This window comes from Lepidochelys kempii, chromosome 2 (assembly GCF_965140285.1).
Source record: "Lepidochelys kempii isolate rLepKem1 chromosome 2, rLepKem1.hap1, whole genome shotgun sequence".
Classification (NCBI taxonomy): domain Eukaryota; kingdom Metazoa; phylum Chordata; order Testudines; family Cheloniidae; genus Lepidochelys; species Lepidochelys kempii.
This window is the reverse complement of record NC_136381.1, coordinates 232,436,011-232,456,950: the sequence shown is the minus strand read 5'-3', so window position 1 is coordinate 232,456,950 and position 20,940 is coordinate 232,436,011. Positions and strand designations below refer to the sequence as shown.

The 20,940-nt window shown below is 38.8% G+C and overlaps 1 protein-coding gene across 2 annotated transcripts in view; it reads right to left on the bottom strand.

The window, feature by feature from the left end:
* The window catches only part of PLXDC2 (plexin domain containing 2), a 418,561-nt gene that overhangs the window by 174,357 nt on the left and 223,264 nt on the right, over positions 1-20,940 (bottom strand). For both annotated transcript variants that reach the window (XM_073334185.1, XM_073334184.1), the window contains exons 3-4: positions 12,323-12,469; positions 6,248-6,317 (exon numbers count right to left, since the gene is read on the bottom strand). In XM_073334185.1, coding sequence (XP_073190286.1) covers positions 6,248-6,317; positions 12,323-12,469 — 217 coding nt within the window. The remainder of the gene's footprint in view (positions 1-6,247; positions 6,318-12,322; positions 12,470-20,940) is intronic.

Here is a 20,940-nt window from a genome sequence, read left to right as displayed (position 1 = left end):
ACCATACAGTTATAAAATAAATGGGTTGGAAAATAAATATTGCACTTACATTTCAGTGTATAGTATATAGAGCAGTATAAACAAGGCATTGTCTGTATGAAATTTTAGTACGTGCTGACTTCGCTAGTGGTTTTTATGTAGCCTGTTGTAAAACTAGGCAAATATCTAGAAGAGTTGATGTACCCCCTAGAAGACCTCTGCACACCCCCAGGGGTACGTGTACTCCTGGTTGAGAACCACAGTCTTAGATCAATGGGTGTTAATGAAAGAGAAAAAAATGTTTGTGCATATTCTTGTAATTTAAAAAATGAAAAAGCTTTTAAAATATTTTGTGTGTGTGTATATATATACATATATATATATATATATAGATATAGATTGTTATACTGGATAAGATCTTTGTGGTCCATTTAGTTCAGTATCCTTTCTCTGATAGTGGCCAGTACCAGATGCTTGAGAAGAAAGTGCAATAAGCTGCAGTGTGGAGAGGAGGGATAGTTTGCTCCTCAGGAAAATCTTTTCAATGCTAATAATTACAGAGTGTCTTAAACCTGGAAGCATGAGAGTTGGTATCCCTTCTAAAACATCTTCAGATCCTCAAGTCTTTACTTTTATAATTCTGGAAATTCTTATTAAGTCTTATAAATGTCCCATTCCTCTTTGAACCCTGCTAAGTTTTTGGTCCCAACAACATCTTGTGGCAATGAAATCCACAGTCTAATTATGGGTTGCATGGAAAAAAGACGTTTTTTTTAACTCAGAATTTTTTTTTAAAAAAGATTAATCATATCTTGACAGGCTCCACAATTAAAATATAAAAGTAGGTCCATATCTAATTGGGTACATTTTCTCACTAATACTACTCTTTAATGATCTTAACTGTTCCTTTATGGTTCTGAAGACGGTTTCATGATCAAACATCATTTTCACTTCACATGCACAACCTTTTTGTTATTACCAAGTAGCTGTGTTAAAACTGGAAACAGGTGACCTTCCCACGGTCTTCAAGCCACACACTGACTTTAGTAAAATCCTTCCTTTGCAGAATACATTTTTATAGCAGTATCTTTTTGTTCCATGGAAAGACTGGAAACAAACTTTATGACCCTAAGGGTAGTGACACAAACTCCAAAACCTCATTAGAGCCTAGTAATCGAGATAAGACTTGGGGGCTAACATATGAATTACCAGAGGCTGTACTTCCTGCCACCCTGCATAACTATGCTAGAAGACACAGCAACGGATATTATTGAAGAGAAATGCTCTGTTGGTCAGATGTGGGAACAGGAAAAGAGCCTGCTAAGGAACTTACATTAGATGACACAGGTCTCCATTTGAAAACATAGAGCAATGAATTACAAAGCTGGCTGATGAATCTTGCCCATATGCTCAGGGTTTAGTTGATCGCCATATTTAGGGTCGGGAAGGAATTTTCCTCCAGGGCAGATTGGAAGAGGCCCTGGAGGTTTTTCGCCTTCCTCTGTAGCATGGGGCACGGGTCACTTGCTGGAGGATTCTCTGCTCCTTGAAGTCTTTAAACCACGATTTGAGGACTTCAATAGCACAGATATAGGTGTGAGGTTTTTTGCAGGAGCGGTGGGTGAAATTCTGTGGCCTGTGTTGTGCAGGAGGTCAGACTAGATGATCATAATGGTCCCTTCTGACCTAAATATTTATGAAATATCTATGAAAAAGCTTGCCACATACAAAGAGAAAATAGTGAAGAGCTATTAGTGCTATTAGCATGGAAAATTAATACAAAAAATAAAATAAAAAGACACTGCATTGAGGAGGATTTGAAGCCACCAAAGCCCCGGGACAGCTTTGGGAAGGATTGGGTCTCCTGGCACAATTCCTCCCAGAGCTCCACAGGGAGTGTGCACCTTGCTGCTCAGCCAGCTAGATCTGCTAGTTGGCATTGGCGAGCAGAGGAAGAGAGGCTCCTTGTGCTTAGCTCCCTCCTGCCTATGCACAGGACAGGTCACAGTTCAGGTAGGTTTAGCATGAAATTATCAAAAAACCTGAGCAAAGGAATAAAAAAACCTGTTGGCCATAAGTTTCTAGGAAATTTCACAGTCAACTGACACTGAGCAACTTATGATGATACCTTCTATTATTAAAGACCTGAAGCCCTCCAGTGGTATTCAGAAAGCATTAATAAATAAATAAATAAATATCACCGTTAACATATACGGGAATCACATATGACAGATGTTGACCTCTTTAAGAGCTGTACATGATGAATTATGCTAAAAACGCTTGAAACAGTTTTACCTCCTAGTCATAAATTCAGTAACCTTGTTGAAATGGACAATGACACATTAAATCCCCAAACCAATCATTTCATTCCCACTTCTTTGTTGAGCCAAACACAATAACTTCTCATCAAGACTACTCAGAAGCAGCACCTAATTTTAGTTTAACAGATGAAACTGAAAGAAGGTCTACATCTACGCAGTGTCTTCAATAGCCAACTCTGAAGCAGTGATTTTCCTATGGGTGAAATAGGTGAAAAGCTGTTGGGTAGACAGGGCACCCACAACATTTCACCATCATGAGGATTTAATGTGCCATTGAATCTGCTTGTTTTAGTCCTTTCCTCCCCCTTTACAATTTTTTCAATTTAAAGACCATGTTAGTATACAACTTTCCAGCAACAATGACCAGAGCTCATTGAAATACTAAGTGAAAAATCTCATTCAACAAACTCAATGACAGCACTATACAGGAAACAGAAAACTCCATAAAACAACTATGTTGAAAAGGGATTAAGACTGGTTAAGCAATGCAAACCCTTAAGAACAAGGAAATACCCAGTTCTGGGACACACAGCACATTTCCAATGACAGTTAAAGAGTTCTCCCTCTTTTCAAGGAGATTTCTCCCACAGAGAAAGAACCCCTCTTCAAAGGAGAGATTCATCTCCCACACGTTGATTACAACCTTAGCAAGTATTCAAAGTTGACATATGTACATACGTTAAGTGTGCAATGTGTTATGTATTCCTAGAGGAAGGATGAGGTCACAGTTACATTACACTGCAAGGCAGATTACTGTGCAAAACTATTCACAGGATTGGGTCCTAAGCATACACACAGCTCGTATATGGTAAAGGAAAAAATTCCCCATACTCTGAGACTACATGGTGAATCAAAACCTGAACCTGAACACACAACCCTTTCTACAAGCTCAATCAGCACGCATAAGAATTCTGTTGCATCTGGAGGGAGACTAAGTATGTCTCATCCAAGGTACCAAGCCTTTATCTAAACAATGGAAATGGGGCAGTCAGCAGCTACTGACTTGGAAAACTGGTACTCTTGGTAACAAGCAACTACCACACTGCTGTGACAGTCTGTACCTCTATGTTCACCCTTTTTACAAGACTGTGATAAATTTTGTACAAAATATGCCTTGTGAGGTTGTGACAGGTTCCCCAGGGTTCAACCTGGAACTGGGGAACAGCTGAGTCCTCTGTCTTACCAACTTGGGCTCCCTCTCACATTGTGATGCTTTGACAAGATGCAAACCTCTCCAGGTCCTGCACTCACACAGACATCCACAGGCAGGGACACACCCAGCTGAATTACATGAATGCTTCTCCTAGCCACTCATGAACCAACAATTGAGAGCCAATTCCCCACATCTCCCCAGCCTGGGATCCCAGAGCTGTACCATCTTGCCCTGGTCAGAAGCCTGACCAGCATAAATTTATTACCCAGTCCACCCCTCCCTCAATGTGGAGAGGACATGCACCATCTCTTGTTCCTGAGCAGACTTCCCATGCACTTCAAGCAAAACCCACTGTTTTAGCTACAATATAAAACAGATTTATTAACTACAGAAGGTGATTATAAGTAATAAGCGTACAGAATAAAAATGGTTACCTAGGAAATAAAAGTAAAATCACAATCTGAGTTTTATAAACTAGACAGAATTCGAATCAAGCAGTGTCTTAGCCTGATGGTATAGTTTCTTAACACACAAGTTAGGATTCTTCTTTCTAGCCTGGGACCACCTTCCCTGCTCAAAGTCTTTGTTCTCCAGATGTCTTTCCAGGTGTTGAGATGTGAGGGGAGTGAGGACAAATAATGATGTCACTTCCTCTCCTTTATAGGTTCCTCCAGGTTGCTGGAAAGATCTTTTGCTATGTTGTGAGTCAAGCAGTCTCCATTGTCTACATGCTCTCTCTGAGAGGTCTCCAATGTATACAGTACCTGGGGTAGTGCCTGTGAGTGTGTATTCCCCTTAATGGGCCTGGGTGTTTCCAACTTCATAACATATTTCAGGAACCTACACATAACAAAACTTCGTAACTCCACATACAATGATAACACATACAATTCAACAGGATATTAATGTTCAACAGATTAAGACTTTTTAAAATGATACTTTACAAGGCATTTTTTTACAAAACATATCATAATCATAAAACCATTGTAAATATAGGGGTGCCATGGTGCTGCTTTGGGGTACAAAGTATCACACAGGTATAATTTGAAAACTCAGAATCTGCTGAACATTATTGTCCTGGTAAATATGCATGGTGACATTGTATGTAAAGTTCCAACATTCTACTGTATAAGATATGATCCAAGTCTGGGGAAACAACCAGTTCCCCAGAGACAGAAGGTTAGCCAACACCTCAGCCAAGTGTGAATAAAATCAAATGGACTATGATTTGGTTAAGCAGCCTTTCTTTGGCAGGAAGAAGGATGTGAGTGAGAAATTTATATATTGGCAAAAAAAAAAAGCAGATGAAGATTCCCATCCCCAAGACCTCGTGTCTCCTGAACCCCAAGTGGAGATGATCTTCAAAGGGAAAAGACAACTATAAAAAATCAGAAGAGAAGCCCCAATTCATCTCTTTCTTCATCTCTACTCACAGCATCCACACTTTAAAGGCAAAGGAAGAATCATTGGACTGGGGAGGGATCCTGTCTGAAAGATTCAGCCAGTAAGACTGCTTGAACATGTGGTAAGAGAGACCTTTTTGCTTTAAATTCACTTAGCTTGTTAAGATATTAATTTGTGTTTTACCTTTTAATTTTATGAAGCCAATTCAGACTTTTATGCCTCAATACTTGTAATCACTTAAAATTTATCTTTCTGTAGTTAATAGAATTGTTTTATCTAAACCAGTGTGTTTGGATTGATGCATTTGGGAACGTCCATTTGAGATAACAGCGTCCCTGCACATCATTTTTAATTATTGAAATGACGGACTTTCTATGAATTTGTAGTGTCCAAAAGGAAGGGGCAGGCAGTACGATACACATTTCTGGAGGAGAGTCTGGGACTGGAAGTATCCTGGTGTCACCCTGTGATATAATTCAGGAGTGACTGGCCAGAGCATTCTCATAATTCAGTTGGGAGTGATTTTGCATGCTAGAGGCTATGTAACCAGAACAGGAGTGGTTCTTACAGCAAAACAGGGTAAAAGGCTGGAGAATTGAGGGGACACAGCTGTTTAACAGTCCAGATTATACCCCGGTCAATGTCACAACTGCCCATCACTAACTTCCACAAACAGTGAGCCCAGTTTTCCGCTGAGCTGTGCCACTCTCTCATCTCACTAGTAGCTTTCCTAACAGACTTTCCTCTACCTGCATTGAACCCTCTAGTTGGATACACTGCCTCAGAAATTGTAAATCTGTTAACAGAAATGGGCCTATGCTATGATGTTCAGATCCAAATCCAAGTTTTCCCAAAGTTTTGAGTTAGGCCCATTATACAGATAAACCCAAGCCACAAAGGTTGGATCTGTATAAAATCTTCCCCAGAACTGGGGGATGGGTCTCGGAATAGGGGATGTAGTTTAGGCCCGTCTCTACTTTTTCCAGAGGTCAGCAAAAGAAAAAAAATCTGGAATTGAAAAAAAATCATTTTGTTTCTCCCCTGCTTATGTTTGCCCTCCTTTGTGGCTTCTGACCAATTTCCATAACCAGCATTATAGCTCTGATCACAAAAGGAAGTAAAAACAAAAGGAGAATGGGGAAATACTTAAACAGGAAATTATTCACACTATTTGTTTTCCTACTGAAAACACTTTTAGATCAGTTTCACTTGAGCAGCTGGAGGTTTTTCCAACATGACAATTATTTTGTTATGTGCTTTCTGTGGAAAGGAATATTTCCCAAATAAATACTACACTTTATCTCTTGACATCTGAAGAAAAGGCATTTTTAAACAGCTGCAGGAAACTCTTGTCAGATTCCTTAAAGTGAATGGGTAGAAAGCCACTTACCCCCAGTTGCCACAGTAATTTCACGTAGGAAATGGCCATAAAATGGAAAATCGAAGGACAGATTCACTCTCTGCAAGGAACAACACCAAAAAAGAAAAATCAATAATGTGAAGAATAGGAAGAGAAAAACGAAGAGCCCTCCACTTCAAAATGTGATTAACCCATTTATTCCTGCCATTTTTAAAGCAGCCTTGCCATTTGGAATCCCCAGTGGTTAAATTGGAGGAAAAAAAAGTGTACGAGCTAAAGGCCTGAAAACACAGCACATGGAAACATAGGATCTACACTACTAATTAAAAAAAAATACAGCCCCACTAAATGGATGATTCTATTCGGTATGGGTAATCATCATGTTTGGGAAGGGTTTCCACTAAGCAAGGTTATTTCTGCCTTTTTTCTTAGTATGACAACCATCATTATTTCATGGCTATAATAGTACCTGAATATTACAACATACCCTAATATTTGTCCACTCCATCAATTGCAGGCAATGGTCTGTATTTAAAATATCCTTCAAATGTATTTTTCTAAGCCTACTTCTGTCTTGTTTTTAATTTGTATACTACCTTTGGATTGAATTTGGCTCCCTTGCAAAAGGATCAGTTTCTCCAGCCATCAGAGATTTTTAATGACTTATTTGGCATGAAATTAACCACTGAAGATTACAGTGACTTGAAATTAGATTTTCTTTCCTCTTAAATGGAAACCAGAATTTTGAAGGGATTTGTTATTACTTTTTTTTGTTTACAACTGGAACAGCAAAACGCATTTTCATTGTGCTAATTGGACTATGTAGACTCTCTCTCTATATATATAAACTGAATACTTCAAGGCAAGATGGCACATCTAATGACAATATGTGAACAGCTTTTTCCCAACATGTTTTCTTTGTTGACAAACATGGTATATTAATGTACATACTCTATTGTCCATGTGCTTCTTCTGTTATACATTATTTCCAACAGCACAGCTTAAAAATGCCAAATTTTCTGACCAAAACAATACTGAGGGACACAGGTAAAACATACAAGCCCCCCAATATTGGGTAAGAAAAATATGTACTCATAAAAAAGGAGTAAAGCAGCAGCAGATTTTGCTGTTTAAATAGATATGGTCACTTGTGAGTGACCAGCATAGCAGTATTTATTTCTTCTCTCTCCACTTTGGTTTATAATTATCTTACTTTTTTCTTCCTTTCTTATAAGCCCATTCATATTTCCTTTTAAGTATCTACATCTTCAACATACTTCTTTAAATCTTCACTGTTCTAAGTCTTGCCTCCAGACTATTTCTTTCTGCCCAGACCAGAAAGTAGAGGGTTTTTAATTTTTTTTATTTTTTGCTTAACATTAACCATTGTTATTTCTACCTATATCTCCCCTTACTCCTGTTCAGCTCATTTAGAATAGCTTTTACAACAATTTAGAATCACTTTGGCAAACAACTGTGCCCCCTTAGCAATATAGCAGGACTCTGAATTAAAAGCTGTACTATTAAAAGACCCATCCTGTGCCCATTCAACAAATATTGAGCTCTCATTGATTTCATTTGTACAGTTGGGCCCTAAATCCTGGAACTGTAATATCTGTTTAATACAATATTAGGATTTAAATAATCATCTGTAATACAGGGCATAAACGTCTGTTTTTAAAGGTGTATTTTTAAGGACAACCATCATTTAAGACATGCTCACCTTTCCAGCTGGAAAGCTTATATGAACTTTCGCATTTATAATGCTGTAGGGTTGATATTCTCTGCAGGAGAGAAGCTCTTTCCATGCACAGGTGATAGAATTTGTGTGCACAAAAGAGAATTGTGTATTCACTAAATATCTGGTACCTTCCTGATTCAGCAAATCTGTTATTAGATGCCCTACCAATGAATCTGTGCATCCAAATCACAACTGGAGTTTAATTTTATTGCCAAAATATTAATGACAAATAAAAAGAATAAATAAAAATGTTGAGAAAGAGTTGTAGATGGGAAAATATAATCCTTTTTATTTTCAAAGATAGAATAGAAACAAAGGAAGACTGTATTAATTGACTGTTCATGATTCCAATGAGAACTGCGGAATAATATCATTAAGCATTGATAGTGCAGGACTTAGAACTGACACACTTCATGGCTAATCTTCATTGTTCCTTTTCCCTTGAAAAACAAGAGTAAGAAATGGTATGGGCAACTCAGAAGCTATATGTTTCTTTCAGTATTGCAGAACACATTTATTTACTTGTAGACTGAACAGGTATTTTGTCCATTAGTTATTTTGAGGTGATGGTGGAAGAAAGGTGATACCATAATTCTTAGCATTCCCAGAAGGAATCATACAGAAAATACTTACAGGCAAATTGCCATGTCAGAAACACTGATTTCTTGATGTGTCAGTCCTATAGATATCGTTGTGTTCTATAGGCAGTTATTACAGAAATGATATCCCAGCATGGCCGTGAGGTGGGCATTATTAATGTCCTGTATACAGGTAGTTACATCTGTCCTAATAGCTGCACAACTTTGAAATGACACTATATATAACTGCAGGCTTGTACCTCATTTTCCTTCCTTATATCCATTAGGAAAGTACAATTTCTTACTTTGGAATTTTTCTATTTTTTTTCTAAATTTTCATAATTTCTAATTTCTCTGTCTTATTTTATCATTTCTAATTACCTATTTTTTCACAACTAATGTTTTATTTTTAAAAATAAACAAATGCAAACACTAATGAGCTACCTTATGATAATAAACCACTATATTAGGGAAGTGGAAGGTAAACAAACCCAAACATCTCTCAGGATACAAATTTCAGTGTCAAAATTCCAAATAGTAATTTATTGAAAAAACGTTTAAAAATTAAAATTACAAAAATAGCAGAAGTTCTCATCCAAGAAATAAGAACATTTAGATTGCCAAATTATTGAAACATTGAGGCAGGAGGTCAAATTTGAGATCTTACTGTGAATCTAGGGAAAACTAAGTGTCCAATGAATCTTTCCAAATTATAGTTTTGCAAAATTACCTTTCTAATTCATTATGACCTCAAGCTCCGAACGGTTTACAAGTTGATACAATATGTTCAAGCTTTATTACATCTGTTCAGAATCCCCAAATTATAAAATGCATTAACACTGAGCTTTTAAGCAAATCTGAATCCTTGTTTTCCTATACTAAAGAATGATGCTTAAGAAGTCATCAGCATCTAAATCACTAAGTCTCAGCAAGATGTGTGAATTGACCTTTCATTGAGTAATGAAGGAGTTTCATCTCTGCACAAGGAGATGAGAGATGTTTCTGCCAAGCTCCAACCAGACCGCCCATTTGGCATTTTAAATACTATACTAGTTTTGTGGTTTCTTTTTTTCAAAAGTCATCACGGTGATCATTTGTAAGGAAGCATAAAGCTATGAACTGGTGTCAAGTACAACTATAGCCCACATTCCTTTTCTCTAGATGCAAGATTAGAATCTTGACTTAACTATAATCAGTCTTTTAGAATTACTATTTTTTACCCTTTGAACTAAAAGTCTTGGTCCCTGGGCTAGCAGAAAGCCGAGTGAATTATGAAAGCAACATTAAAAGCATAATTCATTAAAAAGGCTTTTAGTATAGAGAGTTATTTTTAAAATTTTCCTGTAAAATATCCATGTAGGAGCCAGGTAAGTAGAATGTGTCCAATTCCAAACTATCATTCCATGACAGCTGAGCCATGCAGCATATGTGGGTGTTGGTGGATCCAACATGCAAATACAAATCAATTACACACAGAGAAATAAAACCTTACTGGTAGATTCATTGGTACTTATCCATCTTTAAGAGAGGACATAAAACAGAGGTCTCAAGAGAGGTCTTAAAAACAATAGCAAAATCTATGCCTGGATTTTTATGCCTATAATTGAATTTTGTGGGCAAACATCATTACTTACATCTCTATCTATTATGGACACAAAGCAGGTGGATTCACTGTTACTCTCTGAGGTGAATATGAAATGGATTAGTTAAACCACATTACATCCCTGTGTGGATGCTGTTAATCAGAATTAAAGGGACCTTAATTTGGTTTAGTTTAATTCACTTTGGTTTAATATGGTTTAACTAATCCACTTCAAATTCACATCTTTAGTTAATTTGGATTAATTTTCCTGGATGTTCACCATGAAAACAAGCCCTTAGGGGCATGAAGAATCCACATCCCTGAGTGACACAGTTAAACTGACCTAACCCTCAGTGAAGACAGCTCTAGGTCAATGGGAGAATTCTCCCACTGATCTAGCTACTGCCTCTCAGGGAGGCGGAGTACCTACGCCGATGGGAGAACCCCTCCCGCCAGCATATGTAGTGTCTTCACTGAAGCACTGCAGTATGGTGCAGCTGCGACACTGCAGCATTTTAAGTGTCAGTCCATTCTAACTCTCTGGATTCACTCCCTCACAACTTTTACAAAATTTTGCTCTTGGACTGAAATTTCTCATGCTTAGCCACAATGGTCCAAGTTGAAACAAGTGTGCTTACAAGTTAACATGTGCATTCAGAGAAAAAAATGCCAGGTGAATGCTGCCAAACAATATTATGTAACATTTCTAATTTTAATTTAACCCTAGATTTAGGGCCCCAGCTATTGCCAGAGTGTTTCTTGTTAGGAAAATATTCAACTCTGGGAAAGGTATTGTTAGTTCTTTTGTACAAAGTTTGCATTTTTTCAGTCTTTTCCCCAACTCAGGTGAAGAGAGTGCTCACGAGAAAAAGCCTTTGGCAGAGTAGCAAAACCATGAAAGATTCTTATTTGTGGCACACTTCCCAACCCCCAGCCCCACGAACTGACTTAGAATGTGTGCAAAAGTCACAGATAACTGATACAGAGCTTTATTAAATTCATCCCAAAGATAGGAAACTGTCTCAACCCCTTTATTTCCATTATCCCCAGCCCCTTACAGACTTCTTAGCTATTTATTTTGACCTTTTGGCTAGGCAAAAGATTGCCTGAATGCTGTCCTTTGTCAGCCTAAATCTACTGGATTTATTACCTTCCTCGGTTTTTGAACTCTGAACTAAATCCCACAGTGATTCGTCTGTCTCCTACTTCCCTCTGAGCTTGTCACCTCACTGGTAGGTTTATTGGCTATGGGAAATAATATGACAGAACCCACTGGAGAAAAGAATTTTAGCTTTGTTTTTGTTCTCTCAGCCTCAGAAGGCCCCTCTTGCATGTTTAAGAACCATTGAGCTATCAAGCAAAGCTACTACCTGGAGTTTTTTCAACTGTCAGAACCTCATCTCATTGTTGCAACTAACTGGGTAGTAGATGAAGCAAGAATTTTGAGTCACAACACAGAATCTTAATGTTCCTTATTTAATTAATGCCCATATTGGTTCTTCTGTTCAGGCAGTTTCCAGTAGTTGGTCAGACATGGGAATACAACTTGCAAATCATGCAGCATCCAATTATAATTGTATGCTAGCTGCTTATTTTTGTATTCATGGTACAGGACAGTGTGACTGGAATTAGCCAACGTAGATTTCTAATCTGGAAATGGAATTACATCTGCCACTTTAGCTATCGTCATTTGACAAAAAAAAGTTTAAATCATAATATTTTGGCAAGAATTTAAGAGTTCTCAAAAGGAAGATGTGGCTGGCACTTCATACAAATTTAAAATGTAAATGCAAGTCTACTCCCTGTTGGGGTTAAAAACAGGAGTTAAGCAATTTAATCTTGAGCCCAAACCTGATGTCAGTGAATCCAGGGGCAAAATTCCCCTTCAACAGCAGCAGGATTGCTTTGTGCATCATAGTTTTTGATCTAACCTCGAACACAACTAAGGTGAATTTTCAGTTCATCTGGAAAAAGTTCCTTGAGGAAAATATTCCCCAAGGGACACTTGCAGCAGATGCACTAAAGCAACATATATTTTTTTTATCACAGCATTGTACAGACATCCAGAGCTCTGAGCTATAAATGCAGAGGTGAACCACCTTTAGTAGAAGTTGTCCTAGATAATTATTGATGTGTCAGTCATAGGAGAAAAATATCAAAGCCAGTCAAAGAGGGAGAGTATCAATGTATAGCGAATCCCTTACTGCTGCTTGCCGATGGGTATTGGACAAAATCCCGTGGATCTTCACTTTGTCTTTTTCCATTTGGTCTATGTTCACCCACAAATCCCGGCTGACAGAATCAAATGGGCCGTATGTCCTGGAAGTATAATAATTATGATCTGTATCCTCCTGTGTGGGGGAAAACACACAAACAAAACCAAGTACAGATTAAAATGGAAAATATCTCCCAGACATTTCTAAATTTGTCTTTGAAATACTGAGTTTTATTGTTCCTTAAAGCAACAAATAAGACCAAACTGTTTCTATGACAAGTAAACTAATAAGGAAAAGGTACAAACTTTAAATCTATTATAGAAGATATATATATATTTTTAAAAACAAATAAAATAGGAGGCAAATATTTGCCTTGCATGTTATAATCTTATCTTATAAATGAAATTTTAGTCATCCCAAAACTCAGATATATAGCTGCTGTAAAGGCCTTACTGAAATCTGTGGGAAAATGAATGCTGACTTCCAAGTGAGTGATAGCCAGTAAATCCCCTGTGACAACTTCTCCACTTTAATAACAGCAAGAAGCAGTACTACTTTCAGCTAATGGCTTTACAATGATGGAATTTTTAATGTGTTTTCTTTTTATTGACCTGCTTTTTATTAGAATGCCCATTATTGATAATAAAAATTGTTCTTTGGTATGTGTCAGTCTACTCTACTATTTCATCTTAAATTAGCATGAGATTATTTTTTTATTGTACATGTTCCACTCAATAAAGAGATCTAACTACTTAATGGATTCTGCTATACCAAAGCCAGAACGTCCATCTCTCTGGATCATGTTTATTAGCGGTATCAACTAGAGCTGTATGAATAACTGATTTTTAGGTTTGCTGGAATTTCTGAAAAACTTCTCCCAGTTGACCAGAATCAAAGTTTGTGTGTGCATGTCTGTGTGCTTGAGAAATCTGAAAAGTTGGTAACAATTTTGGGGGGTCAAATTAAACATTTTGCTCAACTAGAAAATGAAACTTTTTAGTTTGGGTATTTTAATTAAAGTGAAGGAAATGAGAGGCTACATTCACTAAACAAACACAAATAAAAAAAAACCCAAAGAAGAGGAGCCATCCCTTATAACCTTTAGCCTAGTGGTTAGGGCACTCAGCTGTGCTGTAGGAGATTCATGTCTGAATCCCTGCTCTGGAGCAGGAACTGGAACCAACCCAGGTCTTCCCCTGCCCAGGTGAATGTCCTAATCAGTAGGCAATGGAATCATTCTCACTCTCGTTTTCTGGCCAATGACTATTTAAGTGTTTTATTCAAAGTAGAATAGCTTCAAGAAGAGATTGAGAGATATCTTCCCAGAATACCTTATAATTGCTGCTTTGTGAATGGTGGCAAACTCCCTTTGTGAATCTAGACTGAAAATGTGAAATGTTTCCTTTTTGATTAAATGAATCATTTCAACGTTTCAATTTTTTTTCTTTTTTCATTCAGTCCAAAACAATTTGCCAAAATCAATACCAATTCAGAAATATGTTTCAGTTGACCTGAATCTGCATTTTGGGGCAAAAAAAAATTCATCTGAAAAAATTCACCCAGTTCTAGCCTCAACCCGTATAAAATCCTAACCGTTCAGGGTAATAAATTACCATACATATGTTTCAAACTAAAATTTCCAGTTCTGCGTTTTCTAAACTGACAGTACTTAATGCTCATGCTTAAACATCCACAGAAGCAAAGTCAAAGGTAAAATACATGAGGACTGGATTTGCTATAATGGATCACACCATTAAGTGCACCAAGTTCTGCAGTTGCTTACAACAGTGACAACTTCATCATGTTTCAGAAGAAGTTCAGTGCCTATGTCCACTTCTGCAATGCTGTATATGGTGCACATGATGGCCAAGACACTCAAAAGTGACAAGTTATTTTGAATGGCCAAGTTGAGCATCCATCACTCTGAAGTTCAAGCCCCGTCCAAAGCATCTCAAGCTGAACACCTAAAATCTGAGGCACCCAAATTCACTAGTCAATTTCGAAAATCTTGTCCAGTAAGCATAATAAAACAATGAGCCCCATAGTACTCCGGTGAGTAAAGTCATTAATGTTTCTAAGCCGCTTTGAGATCTTTGGATAGAAGCCTCAACAGAAGGGTTAAGTATTGTTAGTATAACATGCAGAAAAATGCAACACTCTACTCTGTGGCAATCAGCTTATGCACAATAGCACAACATCACTACCCTTCTTCAGCACACAAAAGATGTTGAAATTTGACATGATTATTTTTATGTGCACATACGTATGCACATGCACGCGTGCGTGTGCACACACACACACACACAATTTGTAGTATAATAGTGTTCAAAAGCCCCAGTCAGGATCAGGATCCCATTGTGCTGAGTGCTGTAACATGGATTCAAACATAGTCTCCGGCCTGAAGAATTTTCCATCTGCTTTAAGATAACATACAACAAGTGGGCGTAACAATCAATTGGATGGGAAAGGTAGGATGGAGGTAACAGGGATAGGAGCAATGGAATAGAAGCAATGATAAAAATAGATCCATAATAATAATTAGCTCTTATATGGCAATTTACAGAGGAGGTCAGTATTATTCCCTTCCCACAACCCCACATTTTTGCAGGTGGGGAAACAGAGGTAAAGAGAGGGGAACTCTTTTGCCCAAATCACACAGCAGGCCTATTACAGAACCAGGAATAGAAGCCAGGTCTTCTGCATGCCACGCCATTGCTCTAGCCACTACACTACTAGCCATGTAACAACAACTAGTAGACTTCAAGATCATCGTATTTAAAAATAAATTATCCAGAGATAATTCTGGTGCTGTTGTCCAAATGGAGCTTAGGTTTAGAAGGGCTTTACAGGCAAGGATAAGAAGCTTTCATTCAATGGAGTGGAGAAGGAAGGGGCTCAAAAAGTGGGGGAATGACATGACAATGGGCCAGGAAGACAATCTTAGCAGTCATGTTTTGATTGGACCTCATGCAAAGGAGGTGGGTGTCAGGAAGGCTATACAGGAGGAGGCTGGAATATTCAAGACAGGAGATAAGGGCCCAAATGAGAGTTTTGGCAGCACGTACATGAAGAAAAGACCAGGGTTTAGAAACATCATGGAGAAAGAAATGGAAAGATTTGGAAATGGCCTGGATGTACAGGTCTAGAGAAACGCTCAAGGGAACATCCAAATTATGTGCTCAAGGGACTGGAAGACAGTGGGACTATCAACGACTTTATGGAGCTAGCTTCTAGTATTTTCCCTTCTAGCTTCACATTTTTTCTCCTTTACGAAGGAACTTGAGTTGTGATCCAGAGATTTTACAATCTGCACTTCTACTTTTGATCTGCAACATTCATTGCAGCTGGATATCCATGCTTACAGCTGAAACGAAAGAACTTTACAATTGCTGATAACTGCATGGCATCTGCAGAAGAATGGAAACCAGTGACTTGGGGATCTAAGCCGATTAGATAGTCCTGCTAATATTATGACAGCTGCTACTTTGTAGGATACCTAAAAGTAGGAGGCTAAGAGGGATGGAAAACAAAGGTGCTTGAGTGACAGCCAGAGACGGAACTTATCTAATGTTCCTGTTTCTTTTTCTTGCTCTTTAATTGTTTTCCTTTGTCACAAATTAATTATTGTCACTCTCAGAAATAATTTAAATGAAGGAGTTTACCCTCTACTTCTAGCTGTGACAGGATTACACACTTCTTGCCTCAATGGCAGCAAGAAATAGTGTGATACGATTACATACTTCTGTTTCCAGTTTTCTTCGCCAAGCAAAGTAATTGAGTCTTACTATTGAAATATGCTATACTTAGAGTAAATTAAAACCATTACCATCCATTTCAAACTTTCTCTAGTCAAAGGACAGCCTAGGGTATGACTGATCAAAAGCAAGTGCTTTGGAAGATAGGATTAAAATTCAAAATGATCTGGACAAACTGGAGAAATGGTCTGAAGTAAATAGGATGAAATTCAATAATGACAAATGCAAAGTACTCTACTTAGGAAGGAACAACGAGTTGCACACATACAAAATGAGAAATGACTGCCTAGGAAGGAGTACTGGGGAAAGGGATCTGGGGGGCATAGTGGATCACAAGCTAAATACAGTCAACAGTGTAATGCTGTTGCAAAAAAAGCAAACATCATTCAGGGATGTATTAGCAGGAGTGTTGTAAGCAAGACATGAGAAGTAATTCTTGCACTCTGCTCCATGCTGCTTAGGCCTCAGCTGGAGTATTGTGTCCAGTTCTGAGCACCACATTTCAGGAAGATGTGGACAAATTGGAGAAAGTCCAGAGAAGAGCAACAAAAATGATTAAAGGTCTAGAAAACATGACCTATGAGGGAAGATTGAAAAATTTGGGTTTGTTTAGTCTGGAAAAGAGAAGACTGAGAGGGGACATGATAACAGTTTTCAAGTACATAAAAGGTTGTTATAAGGAGGAGGGAGAAAAAATGTTCTTCTTAACCACTGAGGATAGGACAAGAAGCAATGGGCTTAAATTGCAGCAAGGGCAGCTTAGATTTGACATTAGGAAAAAATTCCGAACTGTCAGAGTGGTTAAGCACTAGAACAAATTGCCTAGGGAGGTGGTGGAATCTCCATCATTGGGGATCTTTTAAGAGCAGGCTGGACAAACACCTGTCAGGGATGGTCTAGATCAGAGGCGGGCAAACTGCAGCCCGCAGGACCCTCCTGCCCAGCCCCTGAGCTCCTGGCCCAGGAGGCTAGCCCCTGGCCCCTCCCACATTGTCCCCCCTCCCCCACAGCCTCAGCATGCCACGCCACCAGCGCAATGTTCTGGGCGGCCGGGCAGCACAGCTGCAGAGCTGCGGCCTGACCTGGTGCTTTGGGCACAAGGCTGCAGCACCACCAGGTGCCAGTGCTCCAGGCAGTGCATTAAGAGGGCAGGGAGCAGGGAGGTTGGATAGAGAGGCGGGGAGTTAGGGGTGGTGGTCAGGGGTGTGGATAGGGGTCGGGGCAGTCAGAGGGCGGGGAACAGGGGGGTTGGATGGGGTAGGGGTCCCCGGGGGGCAGTCAGGAAGGAGGGGGGGTTGGATGGGGTGGCAGTCAGGGGCAGGGGTTCTGGGGGCGGTCAGGGGACAGGGAGAAGGGGTGGTTGGATGGGGCAGGGGTCCCGGGGGGGCAAGTCAGAAATGAGAGGGGGGTTGGATGGGGCAGGAGTCCCAGGGGAGCCGTCAGGGGCCGAGGAGCGGGGCTGGGTGTGTTGGATAGGAGGCAGGGGCCGGGCCACACCTGGCTGTTTGGGGAGACACAGCCTCCCCTAACCAGCCCTCCATACAATTCTGGAAACTGGATGTGGCCCTCAGGCCAAAAAGTTTGCCCACCCCGGTCTAGATAATACTTAGTTCTTCCTTGAATGCAGGGGAATGGACTAGATGACTCTGAAGGTCCCTTCCAGTTCTATGATTCTCTAAGAACATGGAAGCCATTCCCAGCTGTCCAAAGCTCTAATCCTACATTTGGTCACATCTGGAATTGTCATTGAAAGGAATGGGATCTTTACCTGAGAAAGGACTGCAAGATCAGTCCCGAAATCGTTTTGGAGGTTCCCTCACACCTCTGGAGAGGGGTATGTGGAATCACAATGGATGCTCTTTCACATACAACTACTCATCCAAAGTGCGCAGATTTATCACAAACTGCTACTGCAGTAGATAGATGATATTTACATTTTCAAGGGCTTAATTATAGTTTATATTCTAGGGGATGCAGCCAATTAGTTCATTTTATCATCTATTTGTCATTGTATTATGTGGTGTTATGGTCAATTCATATGCTATTTCATATATAATCAATGCATGTTAAATAGATTTAAATTGTAGGTTTATAGAAGTATAAGGCTGACAAGTATTTAGGAGTGATGAGTGTGTATTAGGTATATAAGTAAAGCATTGCTGGAATGCAAAGCCTACAGGCTCAGACCTATAAGATTTTACCTTAGCCAGACTAGGCCATAGGCTTAAGAATGCTTGACATGAGTGAATGACTAAGGAATAACCCTATGCAAGGAAATCACAAGATTACTGTAAAAAAAATGTGCCAATAGGTGATGTTATGGAACAGTAGATTGCAGTAGACTGCAATATATTGTCGAAGACCACAAGACACCTGATTGTAACACCTTTGAATGTTCTGTCCTGACCACAGGTTGCCAAGGACACATGTTGTGCATAGATGCTAATGACAATGAAAGGAACTAAGAACAACCTATGAAAAATGGGACACCCCGATATTCATGGGGGATGGAAGTACAGATAAGGAAAAGAGGGTTGAAACCCTCATGCATATGGTGTTAGGTGTGGTCATAACAACAAGATAAGAGAGGTTCCCTGGTTGGGTAAAAGTGAGAGAACCCCAAAGGATAACCCCATGAGAAACTTGAGCAGGAACAATCCCTCTATCGATGATTGGCAATTGCTGCTTCCCGCAGCCCCAGTGGCCTGGAGTGGCAAACCGCAGCCCCTGGGAGCTGCGATCAGCCGAACCTGCAGACGCAGCAGGTAAACAAACTGGCGCAGCCCACCAGGGGGGTTACCCTAGCGGGCTGCAGGCTAAAGGTTGCCAATCCCTGATCTATTGAGAGATCCATTGGACTCTCCAATATCTTTGAGGATGTGAGTATGACTACAGTCTTAGTCACTGCATGCATTTTTGTAGGATTTATATATGCACAGGTAATTGTAACATTACTTATTGCTTTAATAAAACTCGTAGTACAGATAAGACTTTGTACTTGTGATTGTTTCTGTGGTCATTATCTTTGGACTTCCTGTGTTCCTAGAGCCTTCAAATGTGAGAAAAGCACCAGAAGTAATTTTCACTCTGTTGAGCTTGTAACTGTAGCAACAGGAGCTGAACCCATGGTAGTTTAATACAAAATTACTAAATTCAATTTAAATAAATAAAAAGCCTAAAGGGAAATATACTGACCATAAGTTTTGCTTTATCTGGAAATGACAACTTATTAGCAGTCGTTACTGATGCACTTCACTCACAGCTGTTGCAGATAGAGGTACTTTATGGTTATCTTCTGATGTACCCTATATGCCAAAGAGCATTAGCTCCAGTGACAGCATTTAATAAGCAACTCCTAATAGCCTCAAAAGCTCCAGATTCGTAATAAAAGTAAACATAAGTAAAATCATACTATCAGAAAGATGGTATGCAAACAACTTAACCAAGTACTTTTCAAGTGGTTAGAGTCAAGAGTTATTACTGTTATGGTAGATGATTCAAAAAAGGTACAGTAAATTTAAAGTTCCAAGTTTAATTCATCATTCAGATGACATAATGTTTTTATAGAAGCTAAAATGTAGGTTAATGACATCATAGAGACCCAAGGAAGAGATCAATTCCAGAGGTAATGGGGATAAGGGATTACAAAATAACTATTGCATTATTTATCTTAAGCAAAGATAAATATGCACAGCTTTAACTGCAAAGCTAATTTGCAGTTAAAGCTCCACAAGGACTTTATTTATTGCCAATTTCTAATGACTGATCAAAACTATTCCATTTACTCTCTCTAGCAACCAAATGACTACATAACCCCTGTCCCCTGCCCCATAAGGCCATATTATTAAGGCCAAATGACTGCTGTATAAGAGTATTTTAAATGGTACCTTGATCCATGCTTAAAGGAGAATCTTTTAACATCTTGCAATTACACACTAATTATAGCCTTCAGCTGAACAACCAAGTCAATGTGTATAGAATAACTGATGTATAAATAGCTATTAAGTTTTGTGTAAAAAAACAGTCTTATGCACTGCCGTAATTCAGATACATTAACTTCATGTATTTCTGAAGGGAAATGAAATCGTTTCAACAGGGATGATGTAAGGAAACCAGCATCTGCCCTTTCAACAAAGAGGCTAAATTCATTCTAAACATCTTTCTCACAGACAACATTCTGTGACTACACTGTTAAATGCCCTTTTATTGTAATTCCCATTTCTACTATTTGTAAATCTTACAGTGTGGCTGGACTGGAGCACTGTAATTAGCCTAACATTAGTTCTGGTAGAACTATGCCCCTCCCCCCTTTATTTTTTATTGTTAGTAAATTAGAAAATCTGGGTTCTATTCCAAGTTCCTACATCACATAATTTGGTACATATACTTCCAGTAAAGAAATCAACACAAAGATTGCCGGTCTTAACACAGTGCCCAGCTAATGAGTCATATTTCATTTGTATCAACAAGCATCTATGGCTTATTTTTATTCTCTGATTTATGGGTCTCTGTCAATAGTATATCTGTTCTGTAATACGTTCTATTAATAGAGTCTAGATATATAGGGACATCAAAAAGCTAGAACTGATGCTAGTGTTGGGTTCAGGCATTGTATTTTTTAAAATGTGTTATTATTTATTTCCCTAGCTCTCGAGACACGAGCATGTAAGTTTGCAGACATTGTAAAAATCAGTTTTAGCAATACAAAAGCAATGTAGCTATTAAGGAATCAGAGCAAACTTTACAAATATTTCAAATGCAGTAAAAGCTTGACAGAAAATAAACAACATGCAGAGAAAGATGCCAACTCTTGTTTCCATCTCATTTCTTGTGGGAGAAAAAACATGGAAG